General features: G+C 39.4%; 2 protein-coding genes across 4 annotated transcripts in view; one reads left to right on the forward strand and one right to left on the reverse strand.

The window, feature by feature from the left end:
* gria3a (glutamate receptor, ionotropic, AMPA 3a) overlaps positions 1-9,060 on the forward strand; it is an 84,314-nt gene extending 75,254 nt beyond the window's left edge. Inside the window, exons 14-16 of the mRNA XM_080435313.1 lie at positions 5,810-5,924; positions 7,190-7,438; positions 7,654-9,060. Coding sequence (XP_080291439.1) covers positions 5,810-5,924; positions 7,190-7,435 — 361 coding nt within the window. The 3' untranslated portion in view covers positions 7,436-7,438; positions 7,654-9,060. The remainder of the gene's footprint in view (positions 1-5,809; positions 5,925-7,189; positions 7,439-7,653) is intronic.
* Positions 9,061-15,629: 6,569 nt separating this feature from the next.
* thoc2 (THO complex 2) overlaps positions 15,630-23,409 on the reverse strand; it is a 33,241-nt gene continuing 25,461 nt past the window's right edge. The window contains exons 31-39 of one of the 3 annotated variants that reach the window (XM_080434679.1): positions 22,789-23,174; positions 22,438-22,496; positions 20,824-20,859; positions 18,958-19,092; positions 18,737-18,809; positions 18,491-18,633; positions 18,241-18,317; positions 16,530-16,569; positions 15,630-16,407 (exon numbers count right to left, since the gene is read on the reverse strand). In XM_080434679.1, the coding sequence (XP_080290805.1) occupies positions 16,542-16,569; positions 18,241-18,317; positions 18,491-18,633; positions 18,737-18,809; positions 18,958-19,092; positions 20,824-20,859; positions 22,438-22,496; positions 22,789-23,174 (937 nt within the window). In that variant the 3' untranslated portion in view covers positions 15,630-16,407; positions 16,530-16,541. Of the gene's footprint in view, positions 16,408-16,529; positions 16,570-18,240; positions 18,318-18,490; positions 18,634-18,736; positions 18,810-18,957; positions 19,093-20,823; positions 20,860-20,972; positions 21,029-21,362; positions 22,497-22,788; positions 23,175-23,409 lie in introns of those variants that run through there. The other 2 variants (XR_013933554.1, XR_013933555.1) reach the window with 2 other exon arrangements.

The following is a 23,409-nucleotide window of genomic DNA, read 5'->3' on the forward strand; positions in this document are numbered from 1 at the left end:
AAGCAGGCTATAGATACTAACAAAAGGACAACACAAAGTAGCCATCTCTTCATAATTGCAGTTTACCTATATTCCTTGTTAGACAAGAGAGCAGATTATGTTTTGATAGTATCAAACCTGACTGCCACATTCCTTTGTCTTTCTTTTCTTCGCAGGAAAAAAATATGTTCTTGGATATATTGTATGTAACAACCACTGAGAGAGGAAATTCAATAGTCCTAATGATCAAGTAAATACTGATATTTAATTATCCCCTGAATTCAGATGATATAGATGATTGACTTTAAAATTCAGAAGGTAAAGATGTAAATGGCAAAAAAAGAGGAATTAATGAATATACAATTTCAATAAGCTTATTGTGTGCACATGCACAAGTAAAACTCCAGTTAGCAAACGTACTAGTAAGTATAAGTATTTGTAGATAATAATTTGAGTCATGATAATTGGATGATGCAAGATTGCTGCAGTATGTACTGTACTCAATTGCAAGTGAATAGTTTTTCATTGCACAGTTTTTAAATTTGACCTCATAGTATGAGTCTCATACTCACATTCACACCCATATATATACTCATATTCATATTTGTACAAATATATTCATAATCATTGTATAAATACATGGTAATACATTACATATTTGCAACTAGATTTTCTACAAAACAAAAGGACTCAGAAACAGATTATATAGATGGGTTTCCTGTTTGTAAACATGAGAGGATGATGCGCGCGCAGTGGCGGGATGAGCCTGTAGAGGGCGCTATTACCCTAAAAATATCCTATACCCTATTACCCATAAAATAAATGGTCTTCACCAGGTTTAATGAAAGTAGATTAAATGATGCAGTTTGTAATATCTTCTTTACTCAATAAAAATGATTTGTCGGAAGTTGGATCTGTTTGTATATAATAGCAGCATTATGCCTATTATGCCTATAATAGCAGCATTATGCCTATCTAAATCCCGAAAATAACAATAGAGTGAATGGCGCTTCCGGTTCGTTCTCCCCCGCGCATGCGCAGATTGCGCCCTCTGCTCTGTGATGACGTCGCGCGGAAACCCATCTATACTATTAGTCCCATTCTCATTTCCCTCTTAATTTTGTATTAATTTAATTAACAAGAACATCTATTTACTGGTCTACAGGATGACTGAAACTGGTTTCACTGACATTTTCCTATCTCTATCAAATCAATTTTCCATGTACCAAAATCCTAGTTTTCTTTTGTTTTCTTTTTTTTATTTTGCATTATTCTGTCCACATTTTTTGTCCTTTTAAATTCTGAGATACATCATCCTTACAGTTCCTGGCTTCTCTAGACTAGAGGCAGCACTAGAGAACATTATTTAAATACTCAACTCCACCACCTGGTGGTTTGTCTAAAGTTTGCTCATTAAATTAATATTAAACAGCTCCAAATGACAGGTTGTTATCTAACAGCAGTATATTGAAAATTCCAGGATGTTGGATGTTTTCCATGTTTGAGGTTTGGCAGTGTTGACTAAAAAATGAAGAGCTTTAGGGGAATGGGACAGATTGTTATTTATAGTTATTATTTCTGTACAGTTTTGGGTGAATGCTTCTTAAATATGCCTCACCCAAAAAGCACCTGCCTTAACCAGATGTGTTTAGCCTAATTGCGGTTAACCTGTCAGACAGAAACAAACAATTTAATAAAATAGGGGATTTACTGCCTCTGGTAATTTTATGCAGTGCAAAAATTATACCAACACAAATGTACTGTACCTGTTTGTGACTAAATTTGTATATATATTATTCAGTGTTTCTTACTGGGGTAAACAACTATACAGAAGTTTGTTATAAAAATGGACCAGTTAATTATAATATAATTAATATTACCATTATGAAATTATGGAAATTATTTAGATTTACTTAAATATGCCAGGGAAAGAGATACAGTACAGTTATGTACTGTATCTAAGCTCCTTAGCTTGATCTAAGCTGTATCTAAGCTCCTTAGCTTGATAGACACTAGTTTGATATGTGCCATGAGAAGTCCAGGTGTGCCCTTTTTCTTTCTTTTTGACAATGGTGCCGGTGAGCAGAGGCAGGTTGGCTGGGACCTAAGCCTGGGGCAGGCTATGCTGGGAAGTGGACACAATGGCTGCAAAAACACTCGCATAGTGGAGTGCTGGAGGGATGCAGACCAGGGAACAAAGAATCACTGAGCTGAGTGATTTTCTGTACACCAGCTCCACAGACGAGGAATGTAGGTCTTCTTTTGGTACAGTCCTGAACCCCAGCAGCATCCATGGAAGCCAATCGTGCCAACCGACTTCCTTCAGACGGGCTCTCAAAGAGGCTTTCATGGAGCGGTGGAAACGTTCACACAGGCTGTTGGCCTGCAGATGCAACACAGTTGTACAATGGTGTTTCATACCAAAGCTCTGGGCATCGATAGCCAAGAAGTCTAAGGTTAATTAGGGGTCTACATTGATGTGAGATGGCATGCTGAACCGGGCTGCCCAGTTGCCAATGAATGCTCAAGCTATGATGGCCATTGCTGTCGACACCAGAGGAACAGCCTCTGGGTCCATGTTGACATGATGGTCTCTGATGATGATGGGGCAGCAGTGGCTCAGGCCGTAGAGCGGCTGCTTGGGAATCGGAAGGTTCCCAGTTCGATCCCCAGCTCCCTCTGGGTTAGTGTTGGTGTCCCGAACAGCTCCCGATGAGCAGGTTGGTGCCTTGCATGGTTTCCTCGGCTGTCGGTGTGTGAATGTTTGCGTAAATGTAATGCACATTGTAAAGCGCTTTGGATGAAGGCACTGTATAAATTTGCCATTTATGGTCGCACTGACGCTCAAGCATCTAATATTAGGCTGATGGCACTTTGATGTGGTAGTGAACATAGACACATGCTGGCAGTTCATGTAGGCAGCATTCAAATCTCAGTTGTCCTTCCGTAGCTTGTGCCACACGAACTTTGCTGCAACCAGCTTCTGTCTCCAGTCCTTGGGTACAAGACTACAATGGGGCACTGGGGCTGGTGGTGCTATCGAACTGGACCACGGCCAGCTGTAGGCTGGTGACCAAGTGCTGTAATTGATGACGAAGTGAACAGTACCGACAATAGCCCGAGAGAGACTGTCAGTAAGGCTTGTTCTTCCCCGCAAAATGTTGGATGTCTGTGTAAAATTCTGAGATGTAGGCAAGGTTCTGGGGGCAAACCATGGTTCAGTAATAGTTCAAGAAAAAGATATGCACACAGTTCCTCATGCTCCCAAATGGAAGTTTATTTAGTATAATGTTTCCACCCGTATGGTCTTTGTCAAGTACACAAATCAGTGGTCTGTGATCGACAAAAGCTGTAAACAGTTGGGCTTCTAACATGAAATGGAAGTGGCAGAGACCTAGCAGCTGGCCGTTGAAAGTGGTGTACTTCCATTCATTGGGTCGGAGCTGTCGGGCACCGTCGACCGGTCATGGATGATTCCAAAGCGTCGGTTGTGAGGGTGTTAGTCTCACTGGGGAATGCGTATGTCAGCATGGTTGCCTTTGCCAGTGTCCACTTGGAAGTCTGCAAAAGACTTGGCCATGTCATCCAACCAGTCGATCGCCGGCTTGGTGGCCTTGTTTTTGAGTGCCTCGTACAGCATGAGTTTGGCTGCACAGGGGATGAACTGGTGATTGAAATAGGACTGCCTGCCTTTCCCAGTACACTTACCTGTACAACTGTGTCAACAAGGAAATGCCGCCCAGAAAGGGTTTCCTTAATGAAGAGTTGGCAGTCTGAGCGAGTGTCACCTTTCTATGGCAGTCACTGAGCTCCTTCTCCTGCGCAGTGGGTGACCAAAAAAAGCCAGAGCCTGCAATGCTGTGGCTGTGTGTTGGGCAGTGGCTTTGTTGACCGGGTTAACGGAGGCTGTAAAAGCTGCAAACACAGAATGCCCTTGTTTGGTGGAGTGAAAGTTGTTGGCCTTCTTAGCCAAATCACAAATGTCTGTAATGGGCAATCTTGCCGATTTCCCTCAAATACAAAAATAGAAGATTAAATGAAATGAACATAAACTAATGACATTTTTCACAATAATACATGAACTCCCTAAACACATTCCCCAAGGCAAATAATAACACAATAACAGAACAATAACTACACAGATGCGCCCAAGGCCTGCTGGGAAATCCCTCCTCAGCCACTAACAGCCCAGGACACTAAAATATTTGACATATATTTGGCATATTTGATTTTATGCATACAAAAATGGCAGTGCGCTGCAAGATGTTGACATGTCGTTAAGTTACTCTGGAATCGTCAAAGAGTGTCGAGGTTACCAATGTAGGGTTTGCGAGAACACACAGAACATTCTTCTTTCTCAATGACTAGCCTCAACTGTCAAAACACTAGCGCACGATAGTGACAACATCGTGCGCAACAACAAGACACATCTGATTGATGCAGCCAAAACACATGATCGCACACCATAATGGAAACTCACATATAAATGTCAACAATGACAGCATGTGGGTTATGTTTACTTACTGCCCACTACACTACTGCACTACTATCCGACCATGTTTTCCCTTGGATACAAATATGGCCACTTTTTAACAGACATTAGTAAGTGATGAGTGAAAACAATGAGCTGAAACTCAAAACTACAAGACATCATGTGATCTTTTGTTTTTCTTTGTGTGTGTGCTCCCATTATCATGTTAATTGGAAATTTTACTTTAAGAATATAGAAAATGTCACTGCCCTTTTATTTTTACTGCATACACCTAGTGTAGATGTCCCAATCTGTTACTTCTTTTCGCAGGTTGGCCATAAGAAACCATTCAATATGGATCATGCATGATATCTACTTAGTTTGTTTTTATACTGTATGTCGAGTATCATCTATTTGATTTATATGCTGTTACACAAATAATTCAGTGGTGAATACAATATATTTATTGTTAGATTTACAAACATCTTTTTTTCTGTATGAAAATAAGCATGGACATGTAGCAGTCAAGTGAGTCCAGCATAATGTCTTGCAAAACAAAACCCCAAAGAAAGATTCTCCTCAACCCAAAGATTAAAGTCTCTCCAGACAACTTCTGCCAAATGGCTGATTATTTAGGGTAGGAGCTGTCTTACAAAAACTCTGCTGCTGAGCAACACCTATTACAATACCTAAGAGACAAGTGCACGTCAATGCAAATGGCCACATTATGGTCATTATATCTACTCAATTTGTACATAACAAGCTAGTCCTTCTGGAGCAGGCTCTGATGTGTTTTTGCTCTGTGGTTGTCTATGACGAACAGGGTGGTTTTGTGAGACATTGGCTACACATAGCCACACAAAATACTGAATATTATTTTGACTCTTGAGAGCATAAACATTTACCCTAGGTCAATTCTTACACTCTCAGAGTTGAATTAACACTCATGTCTTTGCTGTGATAATGAAAGTGGACTGCTCTTTTCTTTTTTTTATTAGGCAAGAAAGGGTTCCTGTCAGATCCACCTAATTAATTATTTAAAAAGCTGCACAAAAATTTGCCCACAGCAATCCCACCTCTTTGTTGTACAAAGCTATGCGGCAGCTTCTTACTCTGCAAGTTAAAATATATTCTACCTTGAACAGTGTGTGCCGATTACTCAAAGCGATATACGTGGGGTCTGGCATGCTAGGGTAGTTATGGTTTATAAAAAAAAGTCACAGCTAGTGTTTGCTTGCTATCTGTGATGTCTTGGCCAGCACCCTACTCGTATCGCTTTGTACAGTATCAAGTAGATTAAAAGTTGAATAACATAAAATAACATAATATAATGTTATTTATGTTATTTCCCACGTGAAGAACTCCTGTAAACCTTGCAGTATTGAAACTCAGTGAACAAGGAGTCTTAGACAAGCTGAAAAACAAATGGTGGTACGATAAGGGTGAATGTGGAACCAAGGACTCTGGAAGTAAGGTCAGTCGCTGCAGGTCTTTTTATGCTGATTACAAATTGCATTTTGACTTAACTGTTCATATGCAAACATCTAAAGCATACATTCTTTAAAGCATACTAAAAATATAGAACACTTGCTTGGCTGTCCCTAGAATAACATCTACAAAACACAGGGACAATATTATTTGATATTGTTATAGTTATGCTTCTTTCACTTACTTACTTCCACTATTATCATTATCTATCATAATCACCATTCATTATTTTAAACATAATTTCATCAATGTCTAGACATTTTGACAATCTAGAGAAAACAAAGGTGCAGCATGTAAATATTATTGTGTACTCATACAATTATGAAAAGTTGAATCATGGAATTGCAACCATTATACTGCTTTTTTCTTGTCCAAACCACTATTGAAATTTTGTTTATTTGTGTTCTTATTCATTTGTTTGCAACATGAGTATAATTAATCCAGGGCCATTATGCATTACCCGTTATCAGCAAGTTTCCTTATTGTGAGAAACTCCAAACAGACCATTTCACATCAACTTGCCATGCAATTGCCATACAGACAACTGGTGTTTAATGGCCTTGCCACAATAAACAGAGACTGTAATCCAAAGTGGAGATCAATATAATATCACCCTATCAAGACTTTGGGTTAAAATACAAATGGTAAAACCCATATAAAGGAATTTCAATATTTATGTTTGGCTTTTAACTGCAGCAAAATGGTTCAATTCAATTTCCACAGCTTGTCACTTTGGTTTAGATTTCAAGATGCAGTGTGACAAAGGATACGTTGAATAGGTATTAGAGTCAAATCAGGGCTTAATGTTTAGACCTGTACGACTCTGACCACCTTCCTTTAGGGGTGACCTTGCAAAGAGACCACAAGGTAGGATAGATGGAGCCTTTCTCTCTACATTCACCAATCCAGCTTTTTGAGGGTAGAAAAGGGCTAGCTTACTATTTCTGCAACTGAGGAGTGACATTTCACTCGTTAAGTAGGAAATCACTGCAGCTTTCAACTTTGACAGGAAAGTCACTCAGTAAGTCAGCCTCAGATTACCCCAGGTCTACGTAACAGCAGGCAAATATCTGCAAGGGATTTGCCGTCTCCTCATGTTGCAATAAAGTTACTCAGTCCCTTTAGAATTTCTGGGAATGTTTAGTTCAGATAAAGTGTGACTGGTCTACTTCAAAGCTGGATTTGAGTCTGGCTGAGGCCAGCCTCACTATCAATTTGAAATTCTTAACAGTGTTCCCTACCTCCCCCCAGGACAAGACAAGTGCACTAAGCCTGAGCAATGTGGCTGGAGTCTTCTATATTCTGGTTGGGGGGCTTGGGCTGGCCATGACCGTGGCTTTGGTAGAATTCTGCTACAAGTCACGGCAAGAAACCAAAAGACTGAAACTGGTAAAGAATGCACAAAACTTTAAACCTGCCCCTCCAACAAATGCCCAGAATTTTGCCACGTACCGAGAAGGCTACAACGTGTATGGAACAGAGAGTGTTAAAATCTAGGGGGTACGTCTTCTGTCATTTTGCTTTTATCAGCTTGCTTAATGTGGAGTAAACAATACATTTACAAATGCATTTAACCTAATCATTAATCAAATGTCTTTACTTATTGAAATTACTGTTGTTGAAGGAATTCCTATTTTGCTGCTAAAGTACATTCCGTTGCAGAGTCAGGAATGATTTTCATTTATATTCTCTACTTGCTTCTGGTGGCTTTACAGATGTTGAATGTGTTCCGTTCTACCGGTTTATCTCGACGGAGATACAGTCACTCTGTATGAATACAACAAGCTGTGGCTGGCATCCTGGAGGCAAAAGACTTGGTCATCAGCTTGGGCCTGAGCCTACTGTCAACATCTGCTCATCCTGGGTCACAAAGCCTGTCACAAACATCCAAAGATGATGACGCAACAGGACTCGTTCTTCTGGAAATATGGAATTTGTCTCTCTTAGTGCCTTATGCAGCCTTCAGTGTCATGGCAATGCAGTTGAAATTTTATTCACTTGAAAAATAGATTTAAATTTGCAAACTAAGCGGAACATTTCGTTTCAGATTTCAGATGGGAACTAGATCAATGGTTGTAATCGTTTTTCGTAAACGTTTTATTTTCCATTTTAAAGAAGAAGCGAAATGCCATGATTTGCAATCAAAAGTATCCCGAAGTACATACGTGTTTTAAATCCTTTGCAGACATATTTTTGTGGTTAAATGTTATGTTGGATTTAAATGTTATATTTAGTGTAGTGAAGTCACCTACTTAATTTACTAAGACTATTTTCAGTGTCATCATTAGGACAAGCTTCACTCAATAGATCAATCAATAAAAGTGACAATATTTGACCCTATTCCTTATTCAGAAAATGCAGGTCATGTTAAACTAGAATGGTTTAGAAAGTGTCAATTTATTCTCAAAGGCTGTTGGACAAGGCAATATCATAATTTGTGTCTTTAGTCAATAAGATGCTTGGTTTGAATCTACTGCAATGAGATCACATTTGTCAAACTTCCAGAATTGTGAACCAAGAATATATTTTGTCGAGGTCCGGTTAGCTTTTAAAACAGCTGGTGCCATAATGCTGCAATATTCAAAACAACAGTAAGAATTGCTTTAGCAAATACTTGCATATAGGAGATTGCCCCCTTTTCAACATACAGTATATTCAAATGGTTTAAGTAAGCATCCAGCCTCATTCAACACTTTGTACAAATTTAGCAGCTAGCCTCATTTAAATGCAATATCTGCAGTTGTGAATCTTTTAACATTTTGGTAAATTATAACATATAGTATATTTGGTTGTAACAAGCTTTTTCTGTGTCTGTGTATGCAGAAGTTTAGCTGGTGAAGTGTAAACTAAGCGTGGAGAAGGAAACAGCTTGTGTCTGTTTGAGTGACATCTCTTCAACTTAAGGGGGAAAAAAACTAAAATTGCTACAAATCATGTATGCTTGTATTTGTTTAGTTTAACAAGACATTCATCTCCACACAAAAAAAGCATGTGAATTTGGTTGATAGTTTTACCAAACTGCAACCCTAAACAGGTCTGAGTGAGTCAACTTACAATCACATTTGATCTGTTTAATTTTTTATTTTAGGTTTTTGTTTTTTGATTTGTTTTTCCAATTTGTAATTGCACCTCAACAAAGAGAGTTGCATGTATGGGCAAAACTAACCTCTTTAGGGAGGTCATGTACAAAGAGTTTTATTACATTTCCTAAATAAAAGCATTTATATTCATCTTGTATGTTATTCATTTTTATATCCATTGAAAATTCAAAGTATGTTTCTTTAATAATATCTCACTGTGTCCTGCTCAAACTATGGCAGTGAAACTTATATTAGAATTTTGCTCAGGCCACATGCTATGGTGATACAGCAGCAAGACAAGAAAGGTGTGTTGGTAGAGAACAAATGTCCGCCTGGAGGCATGCCCAATGTCCCTCCATCTTTCTGTCTAGGGCATGTGATGACAATGTTTTGGGGTTGTGAAAAGTAACATTGCTGTCGGGCAGATACCGGCTTTCCTATTGAACACCCTTTACGTCTGTGTGTTTGTTAAAATATTGAACCAATGAAAAGTATTAAAAAGCGCTTCTGACAAAACCAGCTAAATCCATTGGATCCTCAAACTTTCCGCTAAACCAGCTAACTCCACCAAAGGGGGGTGGAGTTAGCTGGTTTTGCTGACTCCAGGCTTCTTTTGACCTCCAACCTTATTGTGAGCTTGGAGGTCCATTCAGCTGTTCTTATCAATGATGAACAAAACCTTCTAACTCCACTTTGCCCATATATGGAGATAGCTGATATGTCATCAGTATACGCCCTTGCAACCTTTTTGTGCCCATATATGGAGCTGACTGATTTGTTTGCGGCTGATGCCATGACGACACATTAAAGGAGTAGTTCACCCAAAGAAATGACTTATTTTCTATCAATTACACACCCCATGAAGCATTGAATTCATGGAGATTGTTTTGTTTTTGTCGCATTCCTAAGCCAATAATTTGATTACCGGCGGAAAGATGCTAATGTATCCGGTAGGTAGGAGACTCAAAGGAGACTCTTTGAGTCTTCTACCGGAAATACACCCGGTCATCAAATTATTGGCTCAGGAATGTGTCAAAAAAAACAAAAAATCCATGAATTCAAGGCTTCATGTGGTGTGTAATTGATAGAAAATAAGTACATTTTGGGGTGAACTATTCCTTTAAGGTTAGACAACACACTCCATATTTGGGCATAGCCAGGCGCATTGGGAAGTGAGAGTGATGTCAGAGGTCCACCCATTAGCCAATTTGAATATGGTACTGAAAGTAATACAGTATTGAATAGCTGTATATTTAGAACTTATATTTAGAAAATACATTAAGTCCAAAGAAACTCATGACAGTACACTCAAAAAGGTTGTGCAACTGTCAAATCAAAGTCAATGAGAGATTCAATGTCCTTCAGCATCATGTCTTCGTCCTGTGCTTGACAACACTCCACACTTACTGTATGTCAACACAGGTCAATTCTATTGCCTGGAAGAGATTTTCCCTAGTAAACGAGTCTGGGTCATAGACTATCCACTGCCATGCAGAGAAAAACTCTTCTACTGGGTGAGGTAAGGGTTGCATGGTGAAAGGCAAACAGTTATGAATTGCTGGTTGACCCACTGGTGTATCTGGACACCACAGTGAATGCTGACATTGTCTCAAACTACAACTGCCTGCTGATGATCCTGCCTATTTCACGAAAGCAGAATTAGGGGTTAAACCTGGATTTAACACCTATCCTGGCTTAATTTAGCCAGGATTAGCGATGAATCGGTTTCATGAAAGCTGAATTATCTTGCCAGATTAGTTTAGCTAGAGAGCACCCTGGATAAGTTTATCCCTGACTCGATTTCACGAAAGAAAATGTACGCAATCCTACCTTAGTTACCATGGAAATTTAGCTGTGAAGTTATCCTGGTAGGGACCAGGCTAACAGCCAAGCTTATTTAATCCAGTGCCTTGTTCTTCAAGTTTTTCCACAGTTAATTCAACACATGTGTTTGTATATGGACTCATTTTAATGACCCTGCATTCAAATAAAATGAAATAAATACAATAAGATATAATCAATTTAATTATATTACTGAAATAGAGTGTGACCATGAATCATAATTGTTTCACAATGACTCATGTGATATGTCATTGTCACTCTGTTAACACTATAGTTCATATTGTTGTTAGATGTTTGATTATATATATATATATATATATATATATATATATATATATATATATATATATACACCAGTGAGATATACACACACACACACACACACACACACACACACACACACACACACACACACACACACACACACACACACACACACACACACACATATATATAAATTATTAGTTATGGGTTTAAAAGACCCTCTTCACTGTACAATGTAAGTCAATGAGGAGCATATTTTAAATTATCAATTTCTAGTCAATGGAGAAATTATTTTTGATTTCTTGTCCACCTTTGGAGTTACATCATGATGGCAAGGTAACTACACAACCCAAACCTCCTATACCAAAGTGGTCTTGCCCTTTAAGCAGTAAATCTGATCACAAACCAATGAGTTTCCCCACACTTATTCAATTCTTATGCGAAAAACTACAAGCCAGAAAAAAAGTGCCTTTTTTTTACCCCCGATACCGCTACCGCCGCCCCCGTTACCGCCACCGGTACCGCCACCGGGACCCCTGTGGATGGCACTGCAGATATATGAATACAGTAGATGGATTCCATGTATTATCTACATTGCATGCATACCTGCCAACCTCAGACCGTCTGATAACAGAGATTTTTTCCCGGGGGGGGGGGGGGCTCTTGACCACGCTGGGGGTCCCCCCCAGGACATTTTTTACATTTTGCTGGGGACCCCCTGGAACCCCCCCAAGGACCCCACTTTGAGAACCAATGCTTAACGCTTTTTGAAAGTCCTGAAAAAAAAAACAAGACTCGCGCAACAAAAATTGGCAAGACACACCATCTCCGGTTTACTTCCCATATCTGCATAGTCTCACGTCTCGCGTAGCTATCTGCGTGAAGTGGACGCCTTTTTAGGAGACCGGAAGCAGGTTGGCGTCCGCCCACTTCACGCAGATAGCTACGCGAGACTATGCAGATACGGGAAGTAAACCGGAGATGGTGTGTCTTGCCAAATTATGTTGCACGAGTCTTTTATTTTTTTGTTGATCTGCTGTTTTTGCTATTTTAGAATGTTTATGCTGAAAAGTAACAGTTTTGGCCATAATGAGGTTTCTGCCCGACAGACAATATATTAATATTTATATTGTACATGCAAAATTGCTGCTATACGAAAACGTATTGTTACTGCACTGTTTCTTATTTTTATTTCCATTTGTAATAAAATGTCACTGACATCACAAGGTATTCTTCATTTTACCTATGGTCCAGTATATTATTAATTCATATCAGTCACTGTATTCCAGTGGGGCAAGGCAGCCTACTGTAAGTCTTAAACAAAATATAAAACATAACCCTAACCCTCAACAGTGGGATAAAATCAATATGGTAACGTCTTATGCAAATGAGCCATGCGGTCGAATGTAAACAAATCGCTAGTGCAGTCTGGATCTCTCATGACCGTCATGGATGAACTTCAACCTGGTGTTTGCACTTTCTCCATTTTTGACCCGTTCATTCATCTACATATTAAAACGTTCGGATTTCAAATATAAAGTTTTTGACCCTGGCAAGGGTGGGAGTTGAATGTGTGACTTCTGCTTATGATGTGGCTGCTCTATCCATAGCTCATAGGAAGCGCTCTTGACTTCAGACCACAAGATCATGGGATCGAATCCCAGCACAATATCCTTGGCATCTGAGCAATCTGGCTCCCACGGGTCTACTATATTTTTCCGCCTTTATCATAAAGGTTGCTGGACAATATATAGAGGATGAAATGCATAATTTATTAAATAATATAAAGGTAATATCAAAAACATTGTAAAAAATTAGAGACATGACACTTTATTAGCAAGACAGTCTTTTATTATATTATTCCTCATTTTGCTGGTTTCCCTGAAACCCCTTTACTGTTACAGAGTAGAACTGCCTTAGAATCTCTGCTAATGATGTGGTCATAGCTGAATGGTTAGAGAGCCTGCCTGGCAAGCCAAAAATCCCAAGTTCGATCCCAGGCCTCAGCAAAGGGTCAAAGTATCCCTGAACAAGACACTTAAAAGAATAGTTCACCCAAAAATACTTATTTTCTATCAATTACACACTCCATGAAGCCTTGAATTCATGGAGATTTTTTTGTTTTTGACACATTCCTGAGCACAGACTCAGACATATTGGTTGGATGCATGGCGCATATAATAGGCTATCGCATTGTAGATTAGTAGGCGATAATTCCAATATTCCCAATACACTCCTCATGTTTAAGCCTAACTGAATTATATATTTATGGACTTGTATATAAATTGTATATATTTTTGGACGACTTGTGCATTTAATTTGTTGTCAATACTTTGCCACGCTTTCTCCCTGGATCCATTTATTGCGGCCGTGTTTCCTTTCTTGCTTATTATACATTTTACTTCCTTGTATGATTCCGGGGAGACATCAAATTTCTCTTTTGGGTCTTGAGTCAAGAATCCGGCTCCCTGGGTCTTTTGAGTCTTGGGACTCAAAAGACATCAAATTTCTCTTTTGGGTCTTGAGTCTTGGGACTCAAGACCCAAAAGAGAAATTTGATGTCTCCCCGGGAGCCTGGGTCTTGACTCGAGACTCTTTTGGGTCTGGTGTCTTGGAACTCAAGACCCAAAAGAGAAATTTGATGTCTCCCTGGGAGCCGGGACCCAAGCCTCAAGACTCTTGAGCTAAAAAGTTTGTGAACCACTGCCATTTAGAACAGTGGTTTTCAACCCTTTTCATGCCAAGGACCCCTAAATTGATATACATTTGGCCGCAGAACCCCATCTGAAAATGTTTTGTGCCAGGGACCCCCAGAAGCAAAGATTTGAGTTAAAAATGTTCACTTTAAAATGTATATATATTTCAAAGATATGCACACATTTCCAAGATTTTTCAAAAATAGCAGATCTACAAGCTCATAGCGCAGCACTCGGTGCCGCGCTATGAGCTTGTAGATCTGCTATTTTTGAATAGCCAAAGCCAGACCCATAGAGAGAGAGTTCTGACACTCGGTAAGACACACCATCTCCGGTTTACTTCTGCCTTGACAAGGTCTAGCTCGACAAAGGCGCTCCTTTTCAGCCTGGCTTGGCGTTCATGGAACGGAATAAACCAGGCTGTACGGACCAGACTTTGTCAAACCTGGATTTGACTTAAATCCAGGCTTATTTAATTCTCCTTTCGTGTAATAGGCCCTTGCTGCTCATGCTAAAAAAACAAAAAAAAAACTGGTATCAACACTTAACACACCTGAGCCACCTGTGCCTTTCACCTGGCTTAGTCTGTCCAATTGGTTTGATCACATTATTTGAAATGAAACAATTGTGAATAATTTTAAGGTGTGACCACTGTTGTAACTTTTGCTGCCTGTTTTTACTATTGTGCAGTGCACAGTGCAAAAAGTGTTTGGAGTGTGAATTTGTTTAAGATTTTGGCAGAGGAGCCATTCATTTATCAAATGGATTTAAGCCACTGAAAGTTTGCTTCAGGGAATGGGGTTAGTGCTAAAGCCATTTAGAAAAACATGTCAAATGTGGGCTTGAACTGTACGGTGTCTCTAGCTCCCCCTTCTCTCTGAGAAATTGTAAAACAGTCAGTCACACTATTGTTCCCTCAGTTTAGGGTTGGGGTTAGGTTTGTCTCACTCTTGACTTCAAAGAATGTTTTAAAGGCTGACCTCATGAACAACACTTTACGTGCTATTACAGCATTAAGACATTGTAGTGTATAGAAATTGTTACAAAGGTGCACAATGTCACATATATTCATACATACATTCATGAGTACACATGTGGACTTCTAAAATGGTCAGCAGTTATTATAATGTACAACATGAATCTGCCAGTTGTTGAGTAGTAGAGACAATCCATGTATTGCACCTTGTTGCTTTAAGGCACCTTCAGGACCTCAATGGGTGTCTCCGAATTGATTGATTGATTAACACTTTTGGTCAAAACAAAATGTAACAGCACAGAGATACAGTAAATCATTTAGGCTAAAAGGATAACAAAAAGTCCTGGGAAGTTGTTTCCATTGTGGTCCTATGAATGGCCATTCTGAACATTTTAAGCACCTCAGAAAATCTGTAGCTCAGTAAGTAACAGCTATTTCAGAAGCACTTCCTATTACGAAAGGGTGCTAATTTTTTAAACGGTGTGGTCAGACATAATTGGAACACTATTAATTTGACGCTGATAAATGAGTTCGCTCTCCCGATTAGGTGAAATTGGCAACGCATCTGAAAATGTACTTTCTGTTTATTAAAATAAATAGCTGGAGACGGGGAGACCTCCGTTACGGAGCAAAATACTCTATAGCAATGATTACTATATCGGCTTATGTTTTAACAAAACAAAATGTTTAGTTTTAACCCAAAAATATCATTTACAGCACCTTTAATGGTGGAAAATGGTAGACATAGCAAACATTTATAATTTAATAAGCAAGTACAGCAACTTTCCCTTGTGTAACAGGAGGAAGTAGGGTAAGAGACACGATCAAAGTGACACACTAAGAAAACTATTATTTATTGGTTTAAAAAAGCATACACTCGAGTACAGCAGATAAAAACTCCAAAAGGTCATTTCAAAACAGTTGTATTTGGAGTACAGAGCTTTAGATTTTTTTGTTTGTTTGTTTGTTTTATTTTGTCGTCTTTACAATTCTATTTGCATCAAGGGTGAACTGGCAATTTATAAATTATGTAAAAACTTGAAAACACAAAAGGACATGACATAAAAAAAGTGACATGAATTACATGTTACCATCTTTATTATTGTACACATAATATACAAACTGGTCCTTTGTATCATTTTGCTCACCTCTGCCTAAATTCTTGCTTGGATTAAAAGGTAAAGAGAAATAAATAGACAAGTAACTCTAAAGGGTATGAGGTAAGTGAAAATGGAAAGCCTGCTAATCCCAATAAAATAAGCAAAAGCGAACTCTGATGACATAAAAAAGGACACATTTTCAACCTAGGGATTATTGAATGCGTGATCAGATGCTACAGTAACCAGATTTCTGAGAAGAATAACATTTCCTGTATTGAATAGCACATTGTGCCCATACTGAATAGGAACAAAATAAACTGCTTTCAGCTCATTTGCTGAAATAAATTGAAATGAAAAACAAAAAACTCTTAAAGTTGAATACTACAACTAACATCACTTGCAGGGCAATATCAAAAACAACACAGGCAGAAATTAAAGAACCAGATAACAAGATGATACAGATGGGGTTACAGCTGTCTCTGAGACAAAAAGCTCAGCTTCTCCAGTTTTGCTAAAGAGAGGGATAGGAGGGTGGATGAGAAATACTACCAAATACTGACCACAAAATAACAAGGAGTTCAAGGTAAAATGTTAACATAATTGATCAAAATATCCATGAAAATTATAGCTTACCTTTACTGCACATTATCTGTGCTTCTCAGAGGATTTATGAGTGTGAGTGTTAAGGGAAACAAAGAGTAATCCAATATGAGTCTAAAAGCCCTGCTTGCACTGACTGACAATCCATAGAACCACGTGCCCTTGCTAGAGGGTCTACAAACTGCTAATATACCCACTAATTCTAATATTAACAGTGGTCTACAGACAACGTCAAATGTCAGCTAAAATAATAAACATTTAGATGCAAAATGTGATTTCACAACCAACTATTTTTGTTCTAATTTTCACTGACTTCTATAGAGCACCGAAGTCCTGACGTCACTGCCAGTAGAGGGCGCATTCCGCAGGTTCATGGCTTTACTTTTTGTATCGATATTCTCATTGGGGAATATTAGATCGCTTCATATAAGAACTGTGTTCCAAATATAAACACACGACCCTGGCGTTTTTACTCATATGGATATGAAGCATCGACTGAAGGTGTAAATGTACACATTTACCCAAAGAGTTAACACAATATAAACACTAGAAACGAGTCAAACAACCCAAAGACTACATTTCCCATGAACGCGGCTGCTGTGGGGACAGTGATTTCAGACCCGGAAGTAGTAGTTCTTAAGACTTTTAAGGCAGAATTAATTCAATTTTCGCCAGAAACAGGCTGTATCAAATATGAATGAATATCATAAACGATGCAGAGCCACCCCCCTGACAAAAACGCCAGGGTGGTGTGTTTCTTTGGAACACAGTTCTTATATGACGTGATCTAAGATTCCCAAATGGGGATTTCAACACAAAAAATAAAGCCACGAACTCTAGAACAGCACCCTCTACTGGGCCTCTACTGGCAGTGACGTCAGACTTCGGTGCTCTATAGTTGTTGAAGATAGCACTGCTTAGTAACAAGGATTAGCAACATAAAGTATTAGCATTTTTCAACTTTGGCAGTAGGCACAATCCCGTACAGACGGAGCAGTTGCATGTTTCGCTAAAAAAAAAAAAAAAAAAAAAAATGGCTCTCCTGTGATTTGTGAACTATAGCACACTTACCACAAAGTAAAAATTAATTTAAAAGTGACATAATTCTAGTCTAGAGTAATCTGAGTTATGTTAAAGGAAAAAAATTGACTTATTTTCTATCAATTGCACACCCCATGAAGCCTTGAATCCATGGATTTATTTGTGTTTTTGTCGCATTCCTAAGCTAATAATTGTATTCCTGTCTCCTACCGGCTAATGTATCCGGTAGGAGACACAAAGTAGATTATTTGTGTCTCCTACCGGAAATACACCCGGGCATCAAATTATTGGCTTAGGAACGCGACAAAAAACTAAATAAATCCATGTATTCAAGGCTTCATGGGGTGTGCAATTGATAGAAAATAAATCATTTTTGGGGTGAACTCCGACTGACACTGCAAGACTGAATGGCAACTACTCCTCTTCTTGCAGCTAAGTCATGAGACTATGCTGTTAAAAAGGTGTGCATACAGAATGGTGAAAATAAATCATTCCAAAATTTTTCTCCTGTGTCTTCCACAACATTTTATTTATCCGATTGCTGTCATTATCAGTTTTACTTACGTAGAAAAGTCAGTGTTCAACATCACTAAATGTGATGAACCACTTTAAATTTGGGTTATTCACCCCACTTTGACATTAAAATATTCACACTATAAATGGTAAAAAGTGCTCACAGTTTTGGATTTACATTTAAGGATATTGTTTCTTCTCTTCTTTTCCACCACTACTGTCCCTCTTGTCTTTCTTGTCAGATTTCTCTTTATCATGCCTGGACTCCTGCAGCACATTAACAGAAAGGACATGTAAACTGAAAAATCCATATAATTGCTATGATACAATACATTAATTAGCAATAACCTGTGACAATACGGAGCCATAAACTTGCTCTAGATTAACTACATGTGATACTTGCAACAATCAAAGTGTGCAGTGAGAATAGTTCTGCTCACCTTTTTGTTTCCAGAGGAGGTTCTTTCAGGTTTTGCTGACTCTCCCTTCTCCTTACTGGAGGATTTGGGTCTCTTCTTCTCTTTTTCAGCTGAAAGTGCAGAGTCTGAGGAAGGACTGGTACTCTTGCTGTTTTTGGAGGAATCTGGACGAGAAGATAATGCTAATGTATATATCTGAGCGTGTACTGCATCATTATCATATAGGGAAGACACAATTAAATAAGTGAGACGTGTCGGTGTCCTTACTAGTGCCGTTCTCATCTTTTCTACGTTTGGGTTCTTGGGTCACTGATTCCCGGTCACTGACAGTGTGAGTGTCCTAAAAACAGATGACGACATGACACAAAATAACGCCAGGCAAGTCAAGTTCTGTAATGATTTGACTTACTGAGTAACATGGGATTTTTCAATTGTGGTAGAACATTTATGATAATGATAGAACAATGATAAAAATGATAAATTCTCACTCTTTTCCTTTCTTTCCGATCCTTGTCTTCTTTCTTCTCTTTCGATCGGCCTTGCTGTGTGTTCTCAGACTCTTTCTTGTCCAATTCCTTCTCTCTGCTCTTGGATCGCGCAACTGAATTGTAGTTGGTGTGGTGCTGTTAAGATAATCACACACACACACAAACCAAACCAGAAAGGGGCATTATTTCTTCATTTCAATTTACCATTCAAAACAGGTCTGACTTCATAACTACCCCACAGACCAATGCAAGTCTGGTACGGTACAAGAATAATATGTGGTGGAAAGTGCAAAGACTACTGCACAATAATTAAATAGCCAAGACTAAACACTGCTATTGGACATAAACATTGTATCTTTTCATCTTATGTTTTTCATAAATGAATGTCCTACCTAGTTTATACTTCCCCGCATGTCCAAAATGGCAAAAGTAGCAAATCTACAAGCTCACAACGAATCGCAACGGGAATGCGTTGTGAGCTTGAAGATCTGCTAACTTCTGAATGTTTTTTCCCCCGCCTATGTCATGCCCAAATAGGGACACCAGGTTGAAAGTGTCTGTCTGTGGGTTTTATAAATGTTTAACCAAAGAAAGGTATTAACAAGAGCGTGTGACTAAATACTGACTAAACTGGATCCATTGGAACACAGGTTCTTGTTTCCATTTCCTGAAAAGTAACCATTTTGGAACTACGAGGTTTTCCTCTTTGCCCGACAGCGACAATATATAATTCAACAAATAAACCAAATTGAAATTGAATAACTTCTGAAAAAACTAAAATCGTTGAGTTCAGACTAGCAGTACATCAGCACAACTAAGGATGGTCTGGTTGGGATTTGTGCTGGTATAATGATCCATTCCTTAAAAATCAATTGTTTTGATACTTATTAGAGTTGGTTTCTTAACACAGTACGTTTCATGTTTTGTAAATTGCTATCAGGATGCCTAAATACATACATATTCCAACACTGATAAATGGAGATGATTCCTTTTTATATTGTAGTTGAGGGAATGGATTTGGAATGCAACACAATCTCTAAGATTAACATCTAGCATCACTTAACCTGGCACACAACAGAAAGTTTTGCTTGTGCAGCTTGTTTTAAATGTATGAGAATGCAATATCTGTCCATAAATTGCAACTACAGGCACTAACCATGTTTGAAAGAGATTCTTATCATTATAATTTTAAATAAGTGATTTAGAATAAAATGTTATCAAAATAGTTCTAATAATCGTTTATTTTAATAATAATGCCAATTGACTATTGTTCTGTTTGGAAATTGGACAATGAGGCTTTCATATGTTTGAGCAAGTTAAGAGTTGTTACAACTTTGAGCTCAGTAGATTAATAGTCAATCAGTAATAGATCAGTCTGTACAGTTAATAGTCACAGTACAATAGATTAGATGGTTTTCTTTCCATGGCTATTGTCATGAATAAAGTTGGTCTAAACTTTGTTTAGGCCTCAAGAAGTAACCACAGGAAGAGAATGTTACCACTGTGAGAATAAACCTTTCACATGCCGTCCACGCAGTGGCACAATCAATGAAAACAAAATAGGTTATAATTAAACTGCTTTTAATCAAGACTGTTTTCTAAAAAAACTTTTCTCTCATTAAGTGTGTGCTATAATGGACCCATCAGCCCTATGACTTTTAAGGGCTAATTCAATATGAATGTCCACAGCAACATACATTTTATGAGCCAAGGTAATAAAGCTACTCATTCAAGTGTGTCATTATGAAAGACTGGATGGAGACTAAACACCCCGAGTGAATTGTATCTAGGCAACACACTAGGCCGAAAAGGAGAGACAAGCCCTCAGCTTAATGTATGAGTCGTAGTAGTAGAGTCATTTCAAACCTTGGATGCAGAATCCTTGGGTTCGTTGCTATTGTCCTGTAGGAATGAATGGAGATGACAGATGAGCTGGGAGGGGGGTGGGGGAGGTTGTCAGACAGCAGTAGAGTTTGAAGGAAGGAGGGTAGTGGGGGGAGGGGTGGGGGTGGGGGTCTGGCCGGGCCGACAGCATACTTCTCCCTTGATCGCTGACCTTCAAGAACTAAGGCTTTGACAAGGTTATCACATAGAGGAGAATTAATAAGGCTCAACATCTGGAATGTCAATATCTAAAATGGACAAAAAAAAAGAAAAGAAAACCCTGCGTGAATGCAATAAATAAATAAATAAGAGTCTCAGTACTAAAAAAGTGTCTGGAATTTGATCACATTATTAAACCCTACAGTGCAGCTGGGTAAGTAACTATGCCTAAAGTGCAAGTGCTGTAGTGTAAATAACAAGCATGTTTGTGTGTGCATGTCTGCCTGTGTGAGACAAAATTCACTGAAATCTTGTGTGCTTTGAGCTGCATCCCTACATAGGAAATTGTCGCTGTCACTTACAGTTCTGGAATGGATAAGACTCAGGGGGAGCCTATTTCTCTGGTGGAAGAGTAAAATTAAGACCTATCACAAGCTTGCAGTGGTTTGGGGCAATGCTCCAGTCGATTCCAAAGGCTTCGCCCACACCTTCCCTCCCTCTCTCTCTCTTTGTAGGGGGTAGGCGTGCTTTTTTTTTCTTAGCAATATTTTGGCCCATTCAAAACAGCGACATTGGCTTTCTCCGTCTCCGCCCGACCTCAGGTGCTGGTGGCTTTGATTCCCGCTGTGTGTGTGTTGGGAGGTAGTAGTGACGGACGCTGGCGGCTGGTGGTTTGGGGCGTGGCTGTTGGGCCGGCAGGAACGCCTGGGCACCCGTCTTGACTTGAAGTGCAGGCTGCATGCAGACCCTTTGATCGGAGGGCTGGGCTGGAGGGTAGATGATGCAGCTTCCGCAGAAAAGTGCCTCTGTACCACGAAGAGGCTCGCTGGAGACACCCTCTCGCTGGATCCCGGCACGATGAGGGACGAGCAATGTGTGACAGCATTTTGACCGGGGAATCTTCAGCTCGCCAAAGAGTATGAGCAGGGGGAGAAAAAAAATCTCAACTTGGCCTCCATTTTAATTCTTAAAATACAGCTCTTTGGAGGGTAAAAAGAACATTTTCAGCTTGCCAGTGGAAAGGTGGGGACGACATCTGATTGGGCCAATATGTTTCAGGCAAGCATTTCTTTCTCCAAAAAAAAAAAAAAAAAAACGGCACAGGGAACGTAGAAATGCGTGAAAAAATCTTCTCAAGGCACTATAACTGCTTTCCTTAATATGAAAATATATAAATATCTCAATATAAAAATACTATTTACATTATTCTCTTGGCTAAGTCCTCCATTTCTCTCCCAATTCAGGAAAATAATATACTAGTGTTCATGGAATGCTTTCCAACTCCCATGGTTTTGGATGGGAAATTCCAGATGCCACGCCTGCACGTACGAGATCTCTCCTTTGTGTTCTTGAGGGCCGATGGAATGGGCAACAGATGGGAACGCTCCGGTAGATAGAGAAGAAACACGGCCACAGCTTTCCTCAGGCCATACTAACCTTTACAGATGAGGAGTGCGCTGGTGAAGAGTGGCTCTCGACCTTTCGCCGTTTGTGATCTGCACATAATTATGGGAAATTAAAAGTGAAAATGAATTGGAGTGGTAATTTTTGTTTTTTCAGATTGTCACAGAGGGCTGATGTTCTGTTGCATTCAAAGTTCACTTATAACCCAACCTCACAAATAGACTTTTGGGCTATGTTTAATATCATGCCAAAGAAAAATAAATACCATGCTCAAAATAACTGGACAAGAGGTGTAGTCTAAATCCAGGTGAAATGTAAATACAAAATAAAAAAAATTACAATACAAGACCACAGTACAAGAAGTCCATTAAATGTGAATCTTACCCCTCTCAGACTCTGCAGACTCTGATCTGGGAACTGGTGACTTGAGGGACCCAGATGCAGCGGCCCTGTCTCCCTTCTCCTTGCTCTTGGACTCCTTGACGGCGTCCCGATCTCTGGACGTCTCCTGGGACTCCCCGTTGCCGGCCTTGGCCTTGTCCTCCTTGCTGCTCTTGTCGTCGGCCTTCAGCTTGTCTCGGTCGGCCTTGGGCGTCTTCTCCTTACCCTCGCGTGCAACTCGCTCCTCCTTTCCGCCTCTCTCCTCCCTCTGTTTCTCCCGTCGGGTCTCCCCCTTTGCCTCTGGAGTGCTGCCTGGTGTCTTCTCCTTCTTGTCTTTCTTCTCCTTCCCACTCTTCTCTTTGTCGTCCCTCTCTTTGACAGGCTTGGTGCTGAAAGGGAAACAGAGGGTTGTTTTTAGTTTCGTTTGGGATTTTCAAACCCCTGCAGTTCAACATATGACCAAAAACCTTACTAAATGTGACATCCATTCTGATAGGCTGATTGTTCCTTAAGACTTTATTGATAATTTCTTTAACTCTTTGACTGCCAGAGTATTTTCATAAAGTACTCCCCCAGTGCCAGCGATTTTCGTGTTTTTTGTTGTTGTTATTTTGTTATTTAATT

Source organism: Gymnoscopelus braueri (genome assembly GCF_963280865.1).
Source record: "Gymnoscopelus braueri genome assembly, chromosome: 8".
Taxonomy (NCBI): Eukaryota; Metazoa; Chordata; class Actinopteri; order Myctophiformes; family Myctophidae; genus Gymnoscopelus; species Gymnoscopelus braueri.